This window comes from Aquarana catesbeiana, linkage group LG13 (assembly GCF_042186555.1).
Source record: "Aquarana catesbeiana isolate 2022-GZ linkage group LG13, ASM4218655v1, whole genome shotgun sequence".
Taxonomy (NCBI): Eukaryota; Metazoa; Chordata; class Amphibia; order Anura; family Ranidae; genus Aquarana; species Aquarana catesbeiana.
In genome coordinates, this window is record NC_133336.1 from 193,842,652 (window position 1) to 193,868,051 (window position 25,400).

General features: G+C 41.3%; 1 protein-coding gene across 1 annotated transcript in view; it reads left to right on the forward strand.

The window, feature by feature from the left end:
• Window positions 1–886: 886 nt before the first annotated feature.
• LOC141116643 (immunoglobulin superfamily member 1-like) overlaps window positions 887–25,400 on the forward strand; it is a 138,496-nt gene continuing 113,982 nt past the window's right edge. The window contains exons 1-3 of the mRNA XM_073609035.1: window positions 887–989; window positions 17,706–17,726; window positions 20,317–20,574. Of these exons, the coding sequence (XP_073465136.1) occupies window positions 953–989; window positions 17,706–17,726; window positions 20,317–20,574 (316 nt within the window). The 5' untranslated portion in view covers window positions 887–952. The remainder of the gene's footprint in view (window positions 990–17,705; window positions 17,727–20,316; window positions 20,575–25,400) is intronic.

Consider the following 25,400-nt stretch of genomic DNA (forward strand, 5'->3'; position numbering starts at 1 on the left):
TCTTGTAGAGCGGGAGAATTATCGTTTTATCTCTGGAGTTGATCCCTTTTAATACATGCCAATATTCTGTTTGCTTTGTTAGCAGCAGCTTGGCATTGCATGCCATTGCTGAGCCTATCATCCACTAGGACCCCCAGGTCCTTTTCCATCCTAGATTCCCCCAGAGGTTCTCCCCCCAGTGTATAGATTGCATTCATATTTTTGCCACCCAAATGCATTATTTTACATTTTTCTACATTAAACCTCATTTGCCATGTAGTCGCCCACCCCATTAATTTGTTCAGGTCTTTTTGCAAGATTTCCACATCCTGCGGAGAAGTTATTTCCCTGCTTAGCTTAGTATCGTCTGCAAATACAGAGATTGAACTGTTTATCCCATCCTCCAGGTCGTTTATGAACAAATTAAATAGGATTGGTCCCAGCACAGAACCCTGGGGAACCCCACTACCCACCCCTGACCATTCTGAGTACTCCCCATTTATCACCACCCTCTGAACACGCCCTTGTAGCCAGTTTTCAATCCATGTACTCACCCTATGGTCCATGCCAACAGACCTTTCATGCTGGGAAGTTCATTTAAATTGATTTCAGCTATCTGATCACTGTACTTTATTGTAGAGTTTGTGTTTTTCACCTAACCTTTGTTGAGAATCACAAATTGTATTCACATGCATAATGTTCTATTATTATTATACAGGATTTATATAGCGCCAACAGTTTACGCAGCGCTTTACAACATTAGGGCGGACAGAACAGGTACAATACAATTCAATACAGGAGGATTCAGAGATTACACTATACATTACATTGTGGCACCTTTAAAAATGAGGCCATTTAGTCTGGCCGCTGTGGTTTTTCTTAAGTACACAAAATGCGCTTTAAACAGGAAGAGATAAAGATTGTGCAAAGCTAAAAAACTTTAAAGCCAATCCTGCATTATTACAGATCTGCTATGGACCGGCTTCTGAAAGCTTCTATGTTCCTAGTATGTAAGTCTGCCATTATTATACTTGATCGGGGAATAAAGTGTTACTTACTATATATATATATATATATATATATATATATATATATATATATTTTTTTTTTTTTTTTTTTATCTGAAAATAGGTTGTAGATTTGCATTGGAGCCTGACCATCTCCCTAATAATATATCTTTATTTTTTAGAGAGATGGTCAGTTTTCACGAGTGATTTGACGGTCAACCCAAGTCATGGTGTTGCAGTAGCTGCTGGTGCTGTTGGAAATTCTCTGGGCAGATAGTCGCTGACTATTCAGTTCTCTATTTAGGAAAGGTAGTGACACTTTGTGTTCTTCTGTTCCTTAGCCAAAACAGGGGGAATGATAGAGGTTATGACAGCAAGCAAACCCAAATTCAGGCTGGTTTCTCACTCTAGCTCTAGGTCATCTGTCCTCTAAGCTTGGATAATTGGAAAGTTAAAAGGAATGTTTTGCACACCTTATATTACAAAATACACTCACTGGACACTTTATTGGGTACACCTGTTCAATTGCTTGGTAACACAAATGGTTAATCAGCCAATCACAAGGCAGCAACTCAATGCATTTAGGCATCTAGACGTGGTGAAGATGACTTGCAGAAGTTCAAACCGAGCATCAAAATGGGGAAAAAGAAATGGGATTTAAGTGACTTTGAACGTGGCATGGTTGTTGGTGCCAGGCGGGCTGGTCTGAGTATTTCAAAAACTGCTGATCTACTGGGATTTTCACACACAACCATCTCTCGGGATTACAGAGAATGGTCAGAAAAAGAGAAAATGTCCAGTGAGCTGCAGTTGTGTGGAGGAAAATGCCTTGTTGAGGTCAGAGGAGAATGGTCAGACTGGTTCCAGATAATTGAAAGGGAACAGTAACTCAAATAACCCCTCGTTACATCCAAGGTATGCAGAATACCATCTTTGAATGCACAACACATCGAACCTTGAAGCAGATGGGCTACAGCCGCAGAAGACCACACCGGGTGCCACTCCTGTCAGCTAAGAACGGGAAACTGAGGCTACAATTCTCACAGGATCACCAAAATTGGACAATAGAAGATTGGATAAAACGTTACCTGGTCTGATGAGTCTCAATTTTAGCTGCAACATTCAGATGGTAGGGTTGGAATTTGGTGTAAACAACATGAAATCATGGATCCATCCTGCCTTGTATCAATGGTTCAGGCTGGTGGTGGTAGTGTAATGGTGTGGGGGATATTTTCTTGGCACCCTTTCGGGCCCCTTAGTACCAATTGAGCATCGTTTAAACAGCACAACCCACCTGAGTATTGTTGCTGACCATGTCCATCTCTTTATGACCACAGTGTACCCATCTTCTGATGGATACTTCCAGCAGAATAATACACCATGTCACAAAGCTCAAATCATCCCACTACTGGTTTCTTGACCATGACAATGAGGTCACTGTACTCCAATGGCCTCCACAGTCACCAGATCTCATCAAATAAAGCACCTTTGGGATGTGGTGGAAAGGGAAATTCACATCATGGATGTGCAGCCAACAAATCAGCAGCAACTGTGTGATGCTATCATGTCACTATGAACCAAAATCTCTGAGGAATGTTTCCAACACCTTGTTGAATCTATGCCATGAAGGATTAAGGCAGTTCTGAAAACAAAAGGGGGTTAAACCCGGTACTAGCAAGGTGTACCTAATAAAGTGGTCGGTGAGTGTATATACAGTAAAGGAAATTGAAGGCGGTGCGTAACTGTACAAAAGGGGAGGAGGGAGCAACCCACTCCCCCATATAACATAGTTTTAACATGGTAAATAAGCATACCACGATAATTCTGATGGAAATTATATATTATATATACTGCATATACATATAATGTGCAAATGTTTTAGGCAGGTGTGAAAAAAATGCTGTAAATGAAGAACGTTTTCAGAAATAGAAGTGTTGACAGTTTATTTTTTTTCAACGGACAAAATTAGGTTAAAAAAAAAAAAAAAGGAAGTGAACAGAAGAGAAAATGTCACATTTACTCCTAACGCCGGTGGTCAGACACTATAGCTGGCTTCTGAGTTCTTCACCTATAGCAGCCCCCATTCCCATAAGGCAAGCAGGCCTACCGGTACTGGGTTGCCCCCAGGAGTTATATACATAGCTATAGTGCCTGGCTACCACGCCAGGGCATGCACAAACTGGGCAAAGCAAATGGGCACTTGCGGTTGGCAAACAGGCAAGGTTCAGGATAGTCAGGGCCAACTATAGGAAAAGAGTAAATATCGCGCTCAAATAATTAGAAAATGAAAATAAAAAACTAAAAAAATAAATTATGTAAAGCAGCAGCTACCATATGAAACACAAAACATATGCACAATAATTAGGTAAAAAACAGCTGCGCTAAAGAGTGATCTGAGTGAAAATATACCACACACATTTAACAATTAAATAATGATGATAATAAAGTGCACAAAAATTATGAGAAAAAATGGCAAGAAAGTCCAAACAATATATGATGTGCTGAATTCAAGGTACAAAAGTGCAATCTTCCATCACCATTGATAGAACACCAAAGCAAATGCGCGCTTACCAGAGGCAAGCAAAAGAAAGCTTGCGGCTTAAACCCAGCCAGGGCCTTTCTAGGAAGTGTCAGGCAACAGACTCCCAGGGAACACTGATCCAGGATCGGTATGCAATCAATAGGAGGAAGGAGCCCTCCAGTGCCGTAACATCAGGGCATGGAAGAAAAAATAATCCCCATAGTGTGATACCGTAAAAAGATTTATTAAAATAAGAAGAGTAACACTTACAAAATAGGTAAAATTTCAAGCAGAGAATGGCCGGCCTGCGAGCACCCGTAACTCTCCGGAGACAGCAACACAATACATCAGCAAGTCCTCCCGCCCGACGCGCGTTTCGTCATAAATATAACATGCAAGATATTAAAAGTGCAAAATATCACAACAATTTAAAGTGCCTCAGGACCGGCACTAAGTCTTTCCAGCAGTTTGTTTTAGGGTTCTTCTAAGCGGCTTCGTTCCCTGAGTTCGGTGTGCGTTCCAAGCCTCAATCTGGTATAGGTTCCTGGTGAAAAGTTTCTGCTGTATGAGGAGCCTGAGTTGACTTGTCAGTAAGCGCGCATTTGCTTTGGTGTTCTATCACTGGTGATGGAAGATTGCACTTTTGTACCTTGAATTCAGCACATCATATATTGTTTGGACTTTCTTGCCATTTTTTCTCTTTCATAATTTGTGTGCACTTTATTATCATCATTATTTAATTGTTAAATGTGTGTGGTATATTTTCACTCAGATCACTCTTTAGCGCAGCTGTTTTTTACCTAAGTCAGGGTCAATGTCCAAAGTCAAAAGGCAGGGAGAGTTAACCTCCCTGGCGGTATTCCCGAGTGTGGCTCGGGGTTAAAATTCAGTACCATTAGCGGTAACCCCAAGCCACACTCGGGATCGCATTGCAGGATCCTGGGGCGGCGTTACTTACCTTGTCCCCGGGATCCTGCGATGTCCCCTGCAGTGTCCGAGGGCTCCGTCCTCCTCCGAAGCCTCTCCGTGCCAGGCTCCGTTCCCTGCGAGCGGCGCGACGCACGGGGGCGGAGCCTGGCGGCAAATTCAAAAAAATGTCAAAATCATAACACATACAGTACTGTAATCTTACAGATTACAGTACTGTATGAAATGATTTCACATCCCTTTTGTCCCCAGTGCTCTGGCCCATGCCCTGCATGCAGTTTTACATGATATACACTGTTCTTTCTGCCTGGAAACTGGAGATTGTCCATAGCAACCAAAAAGTGTCCCTTTACGTCAAAAGTGGCTTTAGACCAGCTAGAAAACAGCGATAGTAAATTAGAACACTTGCAGAATTGAGCGATAGTGAATTGTGGGGAAATGTATTTTATTACTATTTTTTAAAATTTTTTTTAATTATTTATTTTTATTTATTATATTATAATTTATGTTTTTGTGTTTCAAACTTTATCATACCTGGGATATCTACTAGACTCTGGTTTGGACAGATTTAAGTGTGTTATTGTTAAGATTTACAGACCTACAATATAAAACGCCAAATTTCCATGCAAAATAATTGTACCGCTTTCAGCACCTAAAATCCGAAATAATCATACCGCCAGGGAGGTTAAGAGAATAGTTGATATCCGATCCAAAGTCGTCAAACGGGGTAATCCAATCAAGTAGAGAACAGCAGGCAAACAGTTAGCTTGATCACTTTATCACAAGCATGGGACTGCAGGCTTGGCTGGCTTATATCAGATTTTGTCTCCACCCAGAGTCTGCCCACATCAATCACCTTGCAGGTGGACAGACAAGGAGAATGCCACAACTAAAACCAGGATGCTGGAATGAGGAGCAGGAGCACTAGACACTCCTGACATAAATCCAAATCAAATCAATATTTGGTGTCACCACCCTTTGCCTGCAAAACAGCATTGATTCTTCTAGGTACACCTGCACATCATTTTTGAAGGAACTTGGCAGGTAGGCTGTTCCAAAGATCTTGAACAATTAACCACAGATTAGACATTTCCTTTCATTATGAATTGAAATTCAGACGGAAATTTCGTTTTTTGAAGATTCGGATATACAGTATCCTCCGAATCTCCAAATCACAATAGTTATGAATTTTGATCAATCCAAAATAAATGATAATGAAAACAACAGATTCATTTATATTCATTTGTTTCATTCGGATGACATGATGCAATAGTTTGGGCATTTTGCCAATGTTTGAAACATCCAAAATAATGTAACAACAATGATACAAATTGGGTTGAATCCTTATGTTTTATATTGGATAAAATATAGTCGGTAGTCTTTGACTTTTGGATAACCATAACTTACTTAAAGTGCCTTGAATAAGTATTCATACCCCTTGAAATTTTCCCCATTTTGTCATGTTACAACCAAAAACATAAATGTATTTTATTGGGATTTTATGTGATAGACCAAAACAAAGTGCCACATAATTGTGAAGTGGAAGGAAAATGATAAATGTTTTTCAAAAATGTTTACAAATAAATATGTGAAAAGTGAGGTGTGCATTTGTATTCAGCCCCCTTTTTCTCTGATACCCCTAACTAAAATCTAGTGGAACCAATTGCCTTCAGAAGTTACCTAATTAGTAAATAGAAAAGAAAAGAGAGTTTAGTACAGTCGATGTAGTGAGCATAAAACCATGGCATAAAATGCGTATGCAAAGGTAAATGCATATTGAAGACAATATTTATTAAATTACTCGATAATTAATGACCATGTTGGAACATGATTAAAATAATTAATCGCAACAGTTATTACAACAATGATACAATGTACAATAACATCAAAAGCAGAACATTAATGTACCTGATAAAAAAAACAGAAGGATTGCAGCACAATGAGCTCTACGCGTTTCGTGAAACAGCATGTCCTCAGGAGCAGTCGTAATCCATCTATAAAATGGCTCCCATTGTCAGCACACGGCGCTGACAACCAAAGTTCTCCCCAAGTATGTCCACCACGGGAACTGAGGGGGCCATGCCAGTGCACAACAAGTTGCAATGTGAGGACCTCAGAGAAAGCACAAATATCCATATGGGAGTCACTGGTGGCTCAATTAGCCATCCAAAAGGTATTACTGCACAGCAGCAAGTCCTTCTTGGAAGCATATCTCCTCACCGGACTTGTCACCACTTCACCGGCATCAACCAAATAATCAGTCTCTGATTATTTGGTTGATGCCGGTGAAGTAGTGAAAAAAAAATGGGCTGCTCACTTTAAAATGCCCGGGCCTATTTTTCATCCCAGTCCAGGCCTGCTTAAAATCCTTCTTCTGTCTCTTCGAGTAATCCCAGACAGACTCCATGATGGTGAGATCATGGCTCTGTGGGGGTCAAACTATCACTTCCAGGACCCCTTGTTCTTCTTTACACTGAAGATAGCTCTTAATGACATTGGCTGAATGTTTGGAGTTGCTGTCCTGCTGCAGATAAAATTTGGGGCCAATCACATGCCTCCCTGGTGGTATGGCGTGATGGATAAGTATCTGCCTGTATTTCTCAGCATTGAGGGGACCACTGATCCTAACCAAATCCCTAACGCCAGAAATGCAGCCCCAAACTTGCAAGGATCTCCACCATGCTTCACAGTTGCCTGCAGACACTCATTATGGTACCGCTCTCCAGTCCTTCCACAAATAAACTCCCAAATATTTGACATTTTGACTCCTCAGTCCAGAGCTACTGCTGCCATTTTCTGCACTCCAGTTCCTATGATTTTGTGCATAGTTGAGTCATTTAGCCTTGTTTCCAAGTCCTATGCATTAAAACATAGGAACAGGGGTGCAGAATAATGTATTTGCTTTGCTTCATAATTTACTATGGATTTCTAAGAATTCTAATGCCCTGTACACACGGTCGGACTTTCCAATGGAATATGTGCGATCAGAGCTTGTTGTTCAGAAGCCTCAGCTGGGGGGGAAGGAAGCCTTGAAGGAAGATTGGATTGATGGCCTGGGTTCTCGCTGGTCTGCCAGAAAATGCACTCTGTCATAGTACCACAGCCTGGGGACATAAATGTCATCTGCTGCAGCCGCTGATCTTTGGAAATCCTGGACCTTCTTGCGCTCCCTTAGATAAGTGCTCCTCATGCCACCAATTAGGGCCTTCAAATATCACCGGCTTCACAAATTCCAGCAATTGATCCAGCGCTGCCTTCCTCTTTGTTTTATTGTTATAATAGGGGTGGTTTACCTGCCACAGACAGGGCAGCTCCCTGAACATATCAATGAATATTGGCAAAAAATGATCATTAGATAAACAATACTTCCGCACCAGTGGTAGCAATAGTGTGAGCTTACAAATATGGAAAAATAATAGTTGAAAAAATTGATAAATTAAAAATTACCATACATAGAGGATCAGTAATCATACTGACCCAAAGAAGTGTATCACCCGTGGATGATCAATGGATAACCAAAAAACCAAAAAACCAAAAAAAACACAAGTGCAAGCTGCTCCCCTTAATTTGAATGAGAACAATCAAATAAGGAATGGTAAACAATAGGGGGCGCTAGAGACCTAAAAACACATGAAACTGCCACTAGAAACACACACAATCCACATCAAACGCAGTGAGCTATATAATAATGATTGTGCTAAAACGAAAATTTACCAAATACATATTAGATGATAGAAATAAAAATACAAAATATAAATATATAATATAAAATAAAATTTAAAGTATAGAGTGATAATATGATCAAAATGTTCTTAGTGCAAGTGTAATTGATATATTCGTGATGGTCGATTGTCCCAATCCATTGAAGAGATCAGAGCAAAGAATTGGTTGAAAAACAACACCAAAGCAGACACATAAATCTTCAAAGATGCAACAAATCTTGCGATGATATAAAGGTTCCGTCACCAAAGAAGAAAAAATCACCTAAGGATAATAGATATCTGCTTACCAGATACCAATGACTCCTTTAACTAAAAAGAGAGTCATTAGCGCTTGTACAGGATTGTGCCTGTTCACATGAAGGCTGGAAGGCTGGGTGGTGCTTTAGGCATAGATCCCTCCTGTTCCATTCATTCAGGATAGGAAATATGAGAAACAAAAGGGAATCTCCATAGTGTAAAACCGTTTAATATATAAAAAAGAAGAACAATAAAATAGCCAAATGGCCTCTTACATTGATCGGTGCCTACCCGCCACTGGGACTGCTTGCATGTCAGGGTGAATGGTGTCCAAGACTCTTCGCATCACATCGCACATGCGGCGTGCGTTCCACCCCGTGCGTCTAGCTAACCAGATGATCCGGAAGTTGGTAGGACGAATCTGGACATGTGACCACGTACCGCTCCGACGTACGTTTCGTTTGTGAACGTCTTCAGGGAAGCGTACATTGGTCACTAGGATACCGGTTTATATGGGGAATAAGGGTGGGTAAACTGGCTTGGTACGAATACTCCGCCTCCTTACCAATAAAGTTTATTTGCTGAGCATTATGCACGGACTGGCCAGGGGATGATGGCTCCCTCTGGTGGCTAGATGTCTTAATGCTCCGAATAATTAAATTAGAGAGAGAATTTGATAATTATTAAAGAACACATCAATAGAGTAGTGCTCCCCCTATCTGTCAATTGATGGACTGGCAGAAGTGATTGAAGATGGTAAATTTATGAAAATATAGCTGCATAGGTGACCTCATTGCAGCTAGTGGTATTTTGTCATAATTGGTTGGGGAGGACTAAAATTAATCCCGTCATTCTAAGCAGTCTCAGTCTCGGTTTCACAATGATTGATATGTGATAAGCACATCTCATCACTCTCCATTGAAACCACAATATATATTATACCTTGGAAATCTTACCACCAAACTAAATTATAATTAAAATAAAATACAATAAAATTGTAACCACATAAAACGCATATTAATTGAATTATATTAGAGTGCCTCAAGTATGAACCTTTAATTACAGCATATCTAGTGATATCAAAGTTCATAAATGCATACTGGTAAAATTGTGATTAATCGTTTGTTAAAAAACAATTGAGGTCTATGTCTATGTTCATCCCATACGGTTGCATACTCTGTAGCTTATAAAGCCAATATGTTTCATTTCTAGACACTGTCCTTTTCATATGAGTACCCCTCCAGTCCCTTACTACTTTGTCAATCCCATAAAACGTACATAGTGATGGGTCACTGTTATGGTACATTTTGAAATGTCTAGAGACACTATGGTTGGGATAACCATTTTTTATATTAGCGAGATGTTCACTGATTCTTACTTTAAGTTGACGTGTGGTTCTGCCCACGTACTGTAAGGAACATGGACATTCCAATACATACGTCACGTGGTCAGAATCACACGTAATTAATGGTTTGATATTAAATTGTTGCTGGGTAACCACAGAATTAAATTGGGATTTCTTTTTCTTAGAACCCGGTTTCCTTGTTATTTTGCACGCATTGCACCTAGTGCAATAGAAAAAACCTGATCCATCCAAAAACGTAGATGGTTTCTTTGGTGGGTCCGGTAATGTCCAGATTCGTCCTACCAACTTCCGGATCATCTGGTTAGCTAGACGCACGGGGTGGAACGCACGCCGCATGTGCGATGTGATGCGAAGGGTCTTGGACACCATTCACCCTGACATGCAAGCAGTCCCAGTGCCGGGTAGGCACCGATCAATGTAAGAGGCCATTTGGCTATTTTATTGTTCTTCTTTTTTATATATTAAACGGTTTTACACTATGGAGATTCCCTTTTGTTTCTCATATTTCCTATCCTGAATGAATGGAACAGGAGGGATCTATGCCTAAAGCACCACCCAGCCTTCCAGCCTTCATGTGAACAGGCACAATCCTGTACAAGCGCTAATGACTCTCTTTTTAGTTAAAGGAGTCATTGGTATCTGGTAAGCAGATATCTATTATCCTTAGGTGATTTTTTCTTCTTTGGTGACGGAACCTTTATATCATCGCAAGATTTGTTGCATCTTTGAAGATTTATGTGTCTGCTTTGGTGTTGTTTTTCAACCAATTCTTTGCTCTGATCTCTTCAATGGATTGGGACAATCAACCATCACGAATATATCAATTACACTTGCACTAAGAACTTTTTGATCATATTATCACTCTATACTTTAAATTTTATTTTTATATTATATATTTATATTTTGTATTTTTATTTCTATCATCTAATATGTATTTGGTAAATTTTCGTTTTAGCACAATCATTATTATATAGCTCACTGCGTTTGATGTGGATTGTGTGTGTTTCTAGTGGCAGTTTCATGTGTTTTTAGGTCTCTAGCGCCCCCTATTGTTTACCAAAAAATTATCATTGACTAGATCCATTTTCTCTGCAAGACACAACACAAGACAAACCCTAATATCAGGCTAACCTCTCCTAATCTTGTCCCAATATAGGCCTCAATCTTTAAGCAGTATAGGCCCAAGTTAAACTTGTACCTTCGTTATCATGATCGGCGCTTCCGATACTCCTTCCTCCGCTCACAGATCGTACATACACTGCACATGCGTGAAACTCCGCCCGCCCCTGACGTTCTTTCTAGTCTATTCCCTGCCCCTTCTCTTTCGGTGCAGTGGGGGAGAGCACATGGCAGAGACAGAGCAGGTGCGTGATAATAGCAGCAACGAGGAGGAGGAGCAAAGCCCGGAGCCAGAAACGTCACGATCCCGGAGGAGATTTAAGCCTCAAATATGGCCACAAATATGGCCTTTGTAGAGATGGTGGAGATGGTGGACATATTGAAAAGGGCCGACTATGATGGGAAGTATGGACCTTACCCAAACCCAAATGTGAGAAAGGCCAAGATCATGGCTAAAGTTGTGAAGAGTCTGCAGAAGAATTTTGGGGTACGGCGATCCAAGGATCAACTGAGGAAATGGTGGTTGGACCTCAAATTAAGGGAGCACGATCAGTATAGAAGGATCAGGAGAGTGCTGCAAAAAAGTAAGTAGTTGTCCTGTGTTCCTATTCTTTCTTTTTATGATGTTCGTGCTGCTCCATGTGCTTTTCTTTACTGTTGTACATTTTAACCACTTCTGGACCGCCGCACGCCGATGTACGTCCAAACTTTGCCGGTGGATATCATTGTTATGGCAGCAGCTAGCTGCCATAACCGCGGTGTCCCCGTTTTCGTGTGGCGGCTGGATTTCTGATAAAAGTGGTCCCTGCGGCGGATTCACCGCGAAATCACTTTTATCGGTAGCGGGAGAGGGGCCCCCCCTCCCGCCGTGATCCGGTGCCCTCAGCCGCTTACTGGAACCGTCGGTAGCGGCGGAGGCGATCGCGTCCATCTCCCTTCTGTGCCTGGAGACGAATGAGGTTAAGATGGCGCCCACTCATCTCCATGACACTGCTGGGTGGTCAAAACGTCACTTCCGCCCACGCCTCTTAAAGGCATATTTTTTTCAATGTCATTTTTTTAAATGACTTTTTTTTATTGCATTTTAGTATAAATATGAGATCTGAGGTCTTTTTGACCCCAGATCTCATATTTAAGAGGACCTGTCATGCTTTTTTCTATTACAAGGGATGTTTACATTCCTTGTAAAAGGAATAAAAGTGACACATTTTTTTTTTCTCAAAGAGTGTAAAAATAAATAAAAGAATGTAAAATAAATAATAAAAATAAAATTTTTTTTTTTTAAAAACCGCCCATCCCGACGAGCTCGCGTGCAGAAGCGAACACATATGCGAGTAGCGCCCGCATATGAAAACGGTGGTCAAACCACACATATGAGGTATCGCCGCGACCGGTAGAGCGAGAGCAATAATTGTAGACCTCCTCTGTAACGCAAAACATGCAACCTGTAGAATTTTTTACACGTCGCCTATGGAGATTTTTAAGGGTAAAAGTTTGACGCCATTCCAAGAGCGGGCGCAATTTTGAAGCATGACATGTTGGTATCAATTTACTAGGAGTAACATTATATTTCACAATATAAAAAAAAAAAAATTGGGCTAACTTTACTGTTGTCTTATTTTTTTATTCAAAAAAGTGAATTTTTTCCAAAAAAAGTGCGCTTATAAGACCGCTGCGCAAATACGGTGCAAAAAAAAGTATTGCAAGGACCGCCATTTTATTCTCTAGGGTGTTAGAAAAAAAAACAATATATACTGTTTGGGGGTTCTAAGTAATATTTTAGCAAAAAAAACATGTAAACATGAAAAAATCCAAAACGAGGCTGGTCCTTAAGTGGTTAAAATGGCAACTTTCATGTTCATGGGCACATTAATTGTTCGTAGGAAACATTGTTAGTTCGGCCACTAAAATACGATGTTTTGGCCAGATGCAGTTCAATACGGCCTACTTCTATTAATAAAAGTTTTTTGTCTAGATGGGTTTGTAACTAGAATGAAATGCTAACTAGATTCTGTGTAAGGAGAGGACACTCAGCAGCTGTTTACACATCTGGACACTGGAGCACTAGTGTGGGACACAAGAACACCCTTTTTATTAGGGGGCCCACACAGGTGCTCCAGTGTATACTATAGGGGTGTCTCCATCTGTGAAGCTTACACAAAACAGGTAAGTATTCAAGCTTTACAAAGGACAAAAAAATTTCTTCAGCTTGGAACTCTGACAAAACAGACAATTGTACCCCACTTCCAAGCAATGTTTCAAATTCCTATTTCTGCCTTCAAATATCTGTGTGCGAAGTATACATATTTTTGTTCACATAGGGGAGAAAAGATTCGGAGGACACCCCTCATCAGAGGACACCAGGGACCCCCCACCTCAGGAAGAAGGGGAAATCCCCCAAACCCAACCAGAAGAGGAGGAGGGAGACGTTGTAAAAATTGTCACCACAACAGGTGAGTGTCTGCGACCACAGCCTCAGGTAAGAGATGGATGCCTGCATATTTATAATACTTGGTGTGTTTTTTTGTTTTTTTTGTAGGTGATCGGGATGTTGTGGAAGATGAATGTCATTTCACCAGTGAAAGTGCCCAGATCCTCATCGGGGAGATAATGGGGTGTAATAGAGATTTAGAAAACCTAAAGCAAAACATCAATGATGTTCAAAACAAAATGAAGAACATCATTGATGTTTTAGGGAGAATCTAAAACACCAAGAAATCCCTAAATTTTCTTTTATTTTTTGTAACAAAAATTTTTTACGTACGTTAAAAGCCAAATTTAGAAGATGCACACAGTGTGGCAATATGTGCTATCTGCCATCACGGAGATCAATGTACGCGTTTTGTGGGTGCAACCCCTTCCTCAATAATAAAGTAGCTGTGAGGAAGGGGTTGCACCCACAAAACACGTCCATTGATCCCCCATGATGGCAGCTAGCACATGTTGACATTAGGCAATTTGTGTGCATCTTCTAAATTTGGCTTTTACAGGGGTGACATCACCCCATCTGCTGAATGCAATATCAAACACAGTTTGTACATACTCATGTCTGATATTGCATTCACTTTATAAAAGTTGAACTTTGTAAGTTCCAGAGTTGTGTATTGTTTTATGGGTTTAAACATGCCTGTTTTACCTTAATAAAAGGCAATTTCTACTTAATGTGACCTTTAAAAATGTTATACAACAAACATGTTGGTTTGTTCAAAAACCCTTTTAGAAACGCACATGTGATTGTGCTTTGATTAAAAAGATTGATAATCAACGATGTGTGGCTTCTTCTTTCAATGCTTAAAAGCATTTTTTGTAGTAAAGTTGTTGTTTTCAGTGACAATGTGGGTTTTTTACTAAAGGCAAATCCACTTTGCACTACAAGTGCAGTTTCAGTGCTGTCTCAAGTGCACTTGTAGTGCAAAGTGTATTTTCCTTTAGTAAATAACACCCAACAGTGCTTTCTAATTTTACACAATCACACCATTTTCATGACTCCCCAAATTTCGGTCATGGTGTTGAAAATGATTAATATTTTTGTCAGTTATGCATTACGTACATTAACAAAAAAAACAAGGTGTGTGTGTAGCAGACCCACAACATAATAATAATAGTTAGCCGAAGAAGAGATTGTCACCTCATGTGTCAACGAAATTTCGTTTGCACTGTTGAAGAAAAAGGCCAAAAAATTAGAACATTAATAAAGATAACCGAGGAGACAGCTAAAAGAAAGCCAAGCAGTAAATCAAAGCAAATATTTGTTCCATTTCAAATATATTTTTATTTTAAAAATGTCTCAGACATTGTCTGGCATATCGATGGCCCCCCTACCCGCAAAGTATTCCATGTATCTTATACGGACCTCGCGGGCACTGTGAGGGGGGCAAGCCAGGACGGCCAGTTTCAAGCGCTCTCAGGGTAGGTTCATTAATATGAATTCCAGCCTCAGGCCCAACTGAGGCAGCATAGTTTAAAGAATTTCTCCTTAAAAAGTTGTGGAGAACACAGCAAGACAGGATGATGTGATTGAGTTTATATTCTGCCATGTGTATCGGTGTAAGAAATAGGCGGAACCGGCTGGCCATTATCCCAAACGTGTTCTCCACCACACTTCTGGCTCTGGCCAGCCGTTAATTAAAAACCCTCTCGTCTGGGGTGAGGGTCCTCATAGGGAATGGCCACATAAGATGGTCCCCCAGCGCAACCGCTTCATCCACAACGAAGATGAATGAAAGTCCTTCTGCATTGTCTTCTTTATTTTAGGGAGTATTTAAAGACAAAAGTATAAGGTCCACCTATCAGATCCCCCCCCCCCCCAATGGCCCATTGTTAAAATTTTAGGGGGGGGATGTTTTAGATAGGTAACCCTCTCCACTTCATTGAGAGACGAATGCCTAAATAATATGTATTACTTTGCACAGCCCCTCCTTACTTACACTATTGGCAGCCCACTGGACAGGTAAGAAGTGTCATAATACAAAATATAAATACACACTGTTCAAATTGGAGCACAATTTTAACATTCTGCAATTGCTTATCAAGATAATAATAGGATCCAAAAACTTTAAACAGTACCATTTGAAAGTATTCAGGCAGGCCCTTACACTACATGCTTTGGGGAATTCATACAGAAATCTGACCACAAAAGAGATAGGTGTATATAGTGTGTATGGGTTTGGCAAAGTCAGCAGATAGAGGATTGTTATGGGTTGACTTAGCGGTTGGGGGAAAGGAGGGTTCCAAATTAGTTTGGGACCCAAAAAAAAAGCCTCTGGCACTCTGCCAGAATTTAAGGGCACAAATAACATTTGTACATATTTTAGGGGGTGTTTAGGGTAAAGCACTACTATGGAGCTGACAAAATAGATTGTTAAGTGACTAGGCGAGGTGGATATAGGCCCAGGAGAGCATGCTGGGGAGGTAAGTGAAGGCAAATATGTATGAAGGACAAAAAAAAACGTTAAAACATTCCAGCATGCATGAGGACAAAGGGGACATTCACAGCATATTACAATCATGGTAATTAGAGAATGATGAAAGAAATACAATATATTATCAAACATTAAATACAATAAAATGTGTATTTAAAATGTGTAAAAGGATAAAAATCTTACCTTAATATAGTCCTTCTGCAGGACCTGAATGATGGCAGAACAGGTCTCCGGGATAATGATCCTCAGAGCCTGGGGGGAGATGCCTGTCGAGAACTTGAGGTCCTGCAGGCTTCTCTCCGTCGCCAAGTACCGCAATGTGGTGACTAGCCTCTGCTCCGGAGTGATGGCTTGCCGCATGCAGGTATCCTGCCTGCTGATATAAGGGGTCAGCAAAGCCAACAAACGATGAAAAACGGGGTCTGTCATCCTGAGAAAGTTCCTCAAATCGTCAGGATTATTTTCACGGATCTCACGGAGCAAAGGCATGTGACAGAATTGGTCATGCTGGAGCAACCAATTTATGGTCCATGAACTCCTCCCTACCCTGTTCATGGACTGGGCTTGTGTCAAAGTAAGAACCCCAACACCAAGCCCCTGCACAGTATAAACTTTACGATGAGTACCTACACGCAACATGGCTTCAAAACGGTCGGCTGGTCAGAACGAAGTAACAAAACGCACGGAAAAATAGCAAGGCCTGTGAAGAGCGACCTGAAAATCAGCAACGAGTGGACAAGAACACAATAATAAATCAATGCGAACTCACTACATGCACTGAAGACCAGGTACAAACCCACAAGCACAAACTGAACAGCAGAAAAATGAACTGAAAACCATGGTAAAAAACGGGAAAGTTGGGACTTTGAATGAGGTCATGGACATCGTGGGAGTAAGTTGATGGAAAAAATGCATGTTTATTGAATAAAAGATGCATAAAACATGTCAATTAAACAACCACTTGAGGATAGACATTGTAGTGAATATCAATCCATAATTGTTCACACACACATAATATGTGTGCATGGAACAAGGGCATCAAGGGTACATTAAATATATATCGACTTGGCACCACACGGTGGTCACAAATGATTATTAAATACATGAAATGAATTCATATATATACACATTGCAGCAGCATTGGCGAGGGGAGTAACAGATATATAAAAGAAAACAGTAAAACCATGATTGAAAAAGATATAGCACATGTTCTTAGTTGATGGTGTGATGTGAACATGGGTCTGCATCATCAAATTGCCCAACGCGTTTCATGTAAAACACTCATCAGGGGCAGATGCTGTAGAATATCTATAAAGTGTAGTAAGATGTAGTTAATCTATTGGTAACTAATTGACAGGGAAAGGCAAGTGATCCCACCTTATATACTTACATGGATTTAAAGCTGGGAGGTGTCTATGCCGGGAGCTGAGGTAACGAGTTGGTGCGGCGGCGGGGGGCATACACAGAAGCCACCCCCACACACAGATTGCATGGTAAAACATAGTGAACTGAAAACCATGAGTCTGAAAAAGCGCGAATTGTCTCTCATCAAACTTTTACTAACACGAGATTAGCAAAAGGAGCCCAAAGGGTGGCGTGTTTGGTATTGAACTGTCCCTTTATAACACCGTTGTAGGTGTTGTACGTCACCGCGTTCTTGACATTCTGAAATTCTGACAACTTTGTGCGACCGTGTGTATGCAAGACAAGTTTGAGCCAACATCTGTTAGAAAAAATCCAATGGATTTTGTTGTCGGGATGTCCGATCAATGTCCGATCATGTCTACAGGGGATAAGTGTTGAGCTTACTCAATTTACCATTAAAGTATTAAGCTTGAGTAAATAATACGGTTGCTGTTTTATGAGCACATATTAATGTATATATATTTTTTTTTTTTTTTGCAGCCTCTGTACTGGGAATTGTGGGTGAGTCTTCTTTTCAAAATATAACACAGTCATAGAGAAAAATAAATAAATCTATATACAGTGTATATATATATATATATATATATATATATATATATATATATATACATATACACATATATATATATACACACATACATATATATATATATATATATACACACATATATATATATATATATATATATATATATATATATATATATATATATATTTATATATATACAGTGGGGAAATTAATTATTTAATCCCCTGCAGAATTTGTAAGTTTGCCCACTTACAAAGAAATGAAGGGTCTATCAATTTTATCATAGGTGTATTTTAAATGATAGAGACAGAAAATCAACCAAAAATCCAGAAAAAACACACAATACAAATGTTATAAATTGAGTTGCAGTTCAGTGACTAAAATAATTATTTGATCCCTAAGCAAAACATGACTTAGTACTTGGTGGAGAAACCCTTACAGAGGTCAGACGTTTCTTGTAGTTGGTGACCAGGTTTGCACACATCTTAGGATGGATTTTGGTCCACTCTTCTTTACAGATCTTCTCTAAATCCTTAAAGTGTAAGTTCCCCTTTACAGAAAATCGGTAAGGTGAACTTACACTGCGCCCTGTCCCCATCGTACCCGCTCCTGCTAACCTGGAGAGCGACAATCATCCATTCTGACACATCGTATCGCCGTTTTACCAGTCAGGGGATTTGAAATTCCTGCAGCTTTCTCTCCTCTTTGCCCATGGTGATAGGATGGGCTACGCGGGTTCTGATTGGTTGGCCAATTAGCATGCTCCTAAACGTAGCTCCTGACGAGGTACAATTTTGAGATTAAGCCGAGGGGATTTCTAATGCCCCTACCGGTGAGGCGGCTATACGAGGTGTCAGAAGGGGAGATTACCGCGCTCCAGTTTAGCGGGACCGGGGGGGGGGTGAGGAGAGGGCCCTGTGTAATTTCTCGTTACCGATTTTTTCTGTAAAGGCGAACTTATACTTTAACGTTTTTTGGCTGTCGCTTGCCAACTCCACAAATTTTCTATAGGATTAAGGTCTGGAGACTGGCTAGGCCACTCCATGACCATAATGTCCTTCTTAACCCACAGAGAACCTGGGAGGGCTCCATTCTGAAGTGGGCCCCAAGATAGAGACTCAGCTGCTCAGTAGAATACACCAAGTGCCAAGCCATCCTTTATATAAAGACCCTCCATCACCGGCAAACACTTCTCTCTCTCCCAAGGTGGTTACTCTTCCTTCTTATTACTCCTCACTTCATAACCCAAAGGGTTAACTTGTAATTGTGTACTTCATTCCCCAGTTCACCAATACACTGTAGAAGCACACTCTCTTCCTCTCTCTTTACCAAGTAAACCAGAAGACAAAGAGGGGAGCCACCACACTTACTTTGTGATGCCTCGCACACCATGGTCATAGGCCAAGTTACAAAGTTGCATAGTTACATAGTCTGTTTGAAAGAAGACACAAGTCCATCCAGTTCAACCCACAGAGAAGCCTTGGAGGGTTCCGTTCTGCAGTGGGCTCCAAGATAGGGACTCAACTGCTCAGTGGGATGCACCAAGTGCCAGACCACCCTTCTTATAGAACCTCCATCACCGGCCACCACTGCTTCTCTCCCAAGCTCACTGCTTTTACTTCTTATTACTCCTCACTTCATAACCCAAAAGATCAACTTGTAATTGTACACTTTGCTCCCCAGTTCACCAATACACAGTAGGAACACAATTTATCTCTCTTCATCAAGTGAATCAGACCAGACATTGTCACTTAACCAGAACTTATTTTATTAAATAAAAGTAGTTGGTCATACAGCTTTCAATGTTTTCAATCAAGTTAACAGAGCAGTACAGTCATGCAAACATGGCATTTCACATTCCCCTTTTTGTTAAATGCTGTGCATGGTCTGTGCTGTGGTTCTCATACTTTAAGTTAGGCCTCCTTCCAAGGAATGGGTAACAAAGTTTCAGTCCATAGTCCCATAAGGGGGTCCCACTGAGGGTTAACCTCCACTCCACAGCTGATTACATCCCACATGTATGGTCTTTCTCTCAACCTCCATAGACCCAAACACCCTACAAAGTCCTACCTCCTCCTGCCTATATCTCTTATGGAAGTGACACATACAGAGGGAAGGCACACTATGACACACATTAAACCCTTACATAACCACATAACCACACTTTAGCTTTTTGGCACACAAGGCAAATAACTTTTAGGCACCTGCCTATAAGCAGAAGGAGCCAATCAGCTGCAGTGCTCAGGTGTTAATAAGGAGCATACTGATAGGGAGTAGAGTGCAAAGTCCAATCACAGGTTGAAGGAAGGAAAAGGGAACCAGACAGAGCTCTACTGTGTGGCAGAGTTGGGTACATCCCGGGGCTGGTTGGAAAGGAATACAAATCTAGTTTGCAGGTCAAACAGCTTATCTATGTATTGGGCTGGTTGCCTGCAGTAACACTTTAAATTTTCTCATGCCATGGCTTTATATGGTCAAATTTATTCTTATGTTGACAATTTAAATGCTCTACAAGACCAAAGAATTGTTTCAGTAATTTGAGATGCATCTGATGTTTTCTAGGTGCTGCAGCAAAACCAGTGGTGACCTTCACTCCGAACGTGAACAAGGTATTCGAGGGAGAGAATATAGTAATGACCTGTAATGTTGAGTCTATCCTCCAAGAGGATGCTGCATACTACTGGTACAGAGATGGTGAGTGGGTGCAGACAAGGAGGATTGTCACCATCTCTTCTGCAGAAATGAGAGACGGGGGGGATTACCGTTGTTGGACCAAATATACTAAAGGAAGTGATGCACTTAGGTTGGATGTTAGCAATGGTAAGTTCAGTTCTGATATCGCAATATACACTTATGGTTATACTTTTCCAAATATTTTCTTTTCCCCTGCATTTAGACTCTTGGGTTTGGCATAGTTTGAACGTTGACTTGCTTGCATCATTAAAGGAACCCAGGAAGCTCTATGCAAGCTGTGTCCAGTATTAGTAGTAGCAGTACCGCATTTTAGGCCTTGCCCCTAGCTCCGTTATGTCTGCCTTTGGGGAAAACAGATGCCCAAGCAACATACTTAGTGGCTGATAAGCAGGTGTATAGGATCAGCAGGGTAGGTTAGAGTTCAGCCATCCAAGGTTTTAAGAAACTCTGCAAATAACACAATAATGTGTGCAAGCCCCTTACTTATGTCTACTCTACAGGCCATGGGTCAATTTATAAGCTTTGTAGAGGGCACAGGTACACTTAAAGGCACAAATGCTTATTTAAAAGTTATAAAATGACCAACCAAAAATTGTTATTTAGGGCTTGTTTACGCATCAAAGTGTGCAATTGGACACACTTTTTTAAGTGAAATGGTTAGCTTAAAGTCTTGCTCATATGTTATGTTTGCTTTGCTTTGCTTCAAAAACTATACCCATGTCGCATTCTTATGCCGTGCACATACGGGCGGACTTTGCGACGGACTAGGTCCGGCGGACTTTTCGACTGACTTTCCGATGGACTTTCCAACGGACTTTCGAATGAATGGACTTGCACACACACGATCAACCAAAGTCCGACGGATTCGTACGTGATGATGTACGACCGGACTAAAATAAGGAAGTTCATAGCCGGTAGCCAATAGCTGCCCTAGCGTCGGTTTTTGTCCGTCAGACTAGCATACAGACGAGCGGTCTTTTCGACCAGACTGTTTTATTTCTAGGTCCATTGGACTTTTGGGAAAAAAAGCCCGCTGGAGCCCACACACGGTCAAATTGTCCGATGGAGTCCGGTCCGCCAGACCTAGTCCGTCGAAAAGTCCGCTCGTGTGTACGCGGCATTAGTGTTTCAAAGTGTCTCCAAAGCCTCCATAGATGTCCATGACAACGCTCACTTACAGCACCTGAAGATTTGAGGGGCTTTTAATTAGTTTTAGCTTTGCTTTTGTTTGGAGGTATTGCAGGTATGAGATATCCCAAGAAGCACTTGGAAACCAACAAGCAAACTGGGAAGATGTCATCAGCAGTCACTTCTGGTTCATGTGTATATATTCTAAGAACGTCTGATGCAGACGTCACATCTGTTGTGCAGCATGGAGCATCAGGAAGGTGAGCGGGGTCCAGACTGAAGTGGAGCAGCAAGTAGGCGGCACACATGGTGTGCAACATGGGAACGCTGTAGCAGAATGTGTGTTGAGACCGGAGAGAGAGAGGACTGAGTGGCAAAGGATCAGCAGATCTGGAGGACCAGAGCAGAAAAAACTAGCAGATGTCAGACGTGATGAGCAGCGTGGAAGCAATATAGCGTAAGGTGAGCAGGGACCGGAGAGAGAAGGATCAGCGTGTGCAGCATGAAGTAGCAGGAAGGTGAGTGGGGTCCAGACTGAACTGGGGCAACTAGCAGGCAGCACATATGGTGTGCAACATGGGAACACTAAAGCAGAAAGTGAACGGAGACCGGAGAAAGAGAGGACTGAGCAGCAGAGGATCACCAGAGCTGGGGAACCAGAGCAGGAGAAACTAGCAGATGTCACACATGATGAACAGTGTGGGAGTGGGGACCAGAGAGAGAGAACGATCAGCAAACCAAAGGATCAGCAGAGCTGAGGGTTACTACTAAGTGGGGCATCAACAGAGCTGGGGGTACTACTAAGCAGGGGATTTGCTGAATGAGGGTATTAATAAGCTGGGGATCTGCTGAACAGGAGTACTAATGAACTGGGGATCTGCTGAAATGGGGGGACTACTGAGCCGAGGTTCTACTGGACCTCTTTAAAGCAAAAAGAAAAAACCAACACACATAGGGCATTTGCCAAGCTTTATCAAAGCTTCAAAAAAGCATCACAAAACATCAAAAACACACCAAAAAGCATGTTGAAGCAGTAGGCACTTTAATGTATGTTTAAGTCGAAGCAAGTGTAAATGAACCCTAAAGTCCCGTACACACGATCAAACTTTCCGACAACAAAACCATGGAATTTTGTTCATAGGGTGTTGGCTCCAACTTGTCTTGCATACACACGGTCACACAAATTACAAACATTGTGACGTACAAGACGTTCGGCGAGCCGATGAAAAGGAAGTTCAATAGTCATGTGATATCTCCATTACGAACGCTAGTTTTACAAGACCGAGCGCTTCCGGCTCGTCCTTGATTCTGAGCATGCGTTTTTGTACTTTGGACTTTTGTCCGATGGACTTGTACAGACGATCATAAAGTCCGACAACACACATTTGTTGGTGGAAAATTTGAGAACATGCTAGCCAACATTTGTTGGCAGAAAGTCCAACAACAACTGTCCGATGGAGCATACACACGTTCGGACTTTCCGCCAACAAGCTCACATCCAACATTTCCCTTCGGAAAATCCAATCGTGTGTACGCGGCATTAGGGTTCAAGTATGGCTATATAGAAGAGCAGAAAAACAAACACATATAACCTCTTTTGGTAATTTGTGAAGGAATGTATAGGTTTAGGGCCATAACCATCTAAAAACATCAGATAACATCCTTGTTACCTCATCAGAAAGCTGGCCACACACCAGTAGAATTTTGTTCAAATGTTCATACACAAATTCTGAAAAAATTGTTTGTTTTTGCCATTCAATATTGCCATCATTGAGTCAAATAATTTAGTTTGAAAGACTTTAAAAATTCATCTGGCCCTGCTACTGGAATAGAATCCCAGACATATTTCTTGCGTGCCTAAAACATGCGCTTTAAAATATGTATGATTATTTCTGAAATCCACATTCACAGTAATGCCCCGTACACACGGTCGGATTTTCAGATGGAAAATGTCCTATCGGAGCGTGTTGTCGAAAATTCCGACCGTGTGTGGGCTCCATCGGACATTTTCCATCGGATTTTCCGACACACAAAGTTGGAGAGCAGGAGATAAAATTTTCCGACAACAAAATCCGTTGTCGGAAATTCCGATCGTGTGTACACAAATCCGACGGACAAAGTGCCACGCATGCTCAGAATAAATAAAGAGATGAAAGCTATTGGCCACTGCCCCGTTTATACTCCCGACGTACATGTTTTACGTCACCGCGTTTAGAACGATCGGATTTTCCGACAACTTTGTGTGATCGTGTGTATGCAAGACAAGTTTGAGCCAACATCCGTCGGAAAAAATCCTAGGATTTTGTTGTCGGAATGTCCGAACAAAGTCCGACCGCGTGTACGGGCCATTAGAATTTTCTTTCTTTGTAAAAAGTTTACCATTCTGTCCCTTTAAAATGTCTTATCTCTACAGTTAAATATAATTGTCGAATTAACCCCAATAACCTTTAGAAAGTCGAACGAAACATTCCGAAAACCAACATTTTCGAATGAAATTTTACTTGTGTATGACCAGTGAGCTTGGCTGCATTCCACAACTAATTACCGTATTTATCGGCCTATAACACGCACTTTTTCCCCCTGAAAATCAGGGGAAAATCGTGGGTGCGTGTTATAGGCCGATCCCCGCCGATTTCTGTGTCATCGGAGCGATCGCGGCAATTGCCGCGGTCGCCGCCGACATACATAGTTACATAGTTAGTCAGGTTGAAAAAAGACACAAGTCCATCCAGTCCAACCATAAAAAAAAAACAAAAAAAAAAAACGTACAATCCAATATACCCAATACTATACCCACAGTTGATCCAGAGGAAGGCAAAAAACCCCAGCAGAGCATGCTCCAATTTGCTACAGCAGGGGAAAAAATTCCTTCCTGATCCCAGAGAGGCAATCGGATTTTCCCTGGATCAACTTTACCTATAAATGTCAGTACCCAGTTATATTATGTACATTTAGGAAAGTATCCAGGCCTTTCTTAAAGCAATCTACTGATCTGGCCAGAACCACCTCTGGAGGGAGTCTATTCCACATTTTCACAGCTCTTACTGTGAAGAAACCTTTCCGTATTTGGAGATGAAATCTCTTTTCCTCCAGTCGTAAAGAGTGCCCCCTTGTCCTCTGTGTTGACCGTAAAGTGAATAACTCAACACCAAGTTCACTATATGGACCCCTTATATATTTAAACATGTTGATCATATCCCCCCTTATTCTCCTCTTCTCAAGAGTGAACAAATTCAGTTCCTCTAATCTTTCCTCATAGCTGAGCTCCCCCATGCCTCTTATCAGTTTGGTTGCCCTTCTCTGCACTTTCTCCAGTTCCCCGATATCCTTTTTGAGAACTGGTGTCCAAAACTGAACTGCATATTCCAGATGAGGTCTTACTAATGATTTGAACAGGGGCAAAATGATATCTCTCTCTCTGGAGTCCATACCTCTCTTAATACAAGAAAGAACTTTGCTCGCTTTGGAAACCGCAGCTTGGCATTGCATGCTATTATTGAGCTTATGATCTACCAAAACCCCCAGATCCTTCTCCACTACAGATTCCCCCAGTTGTACTCCCCCTAGCATGTATGATGCATGCATATTCTTAGCCCCCAAGTGCATAACTTTACATTTCTCAACATTAAACCTCATCTGCCACATAGTCGCCCAATTAGACAGAGCATTGAGGTCAGCTTGTAAATTGGAGCCGAGATACACATACCCGAGTGTTCTCGGCTTTTTTCGGCGCCGCTCACAGTCACGCCCAGTCCCGCCCTATGATGGACATAACACAGGTCCAGGGGCGGGACTGGGCATGACGGCGGCGCCGGAAAAAGCCG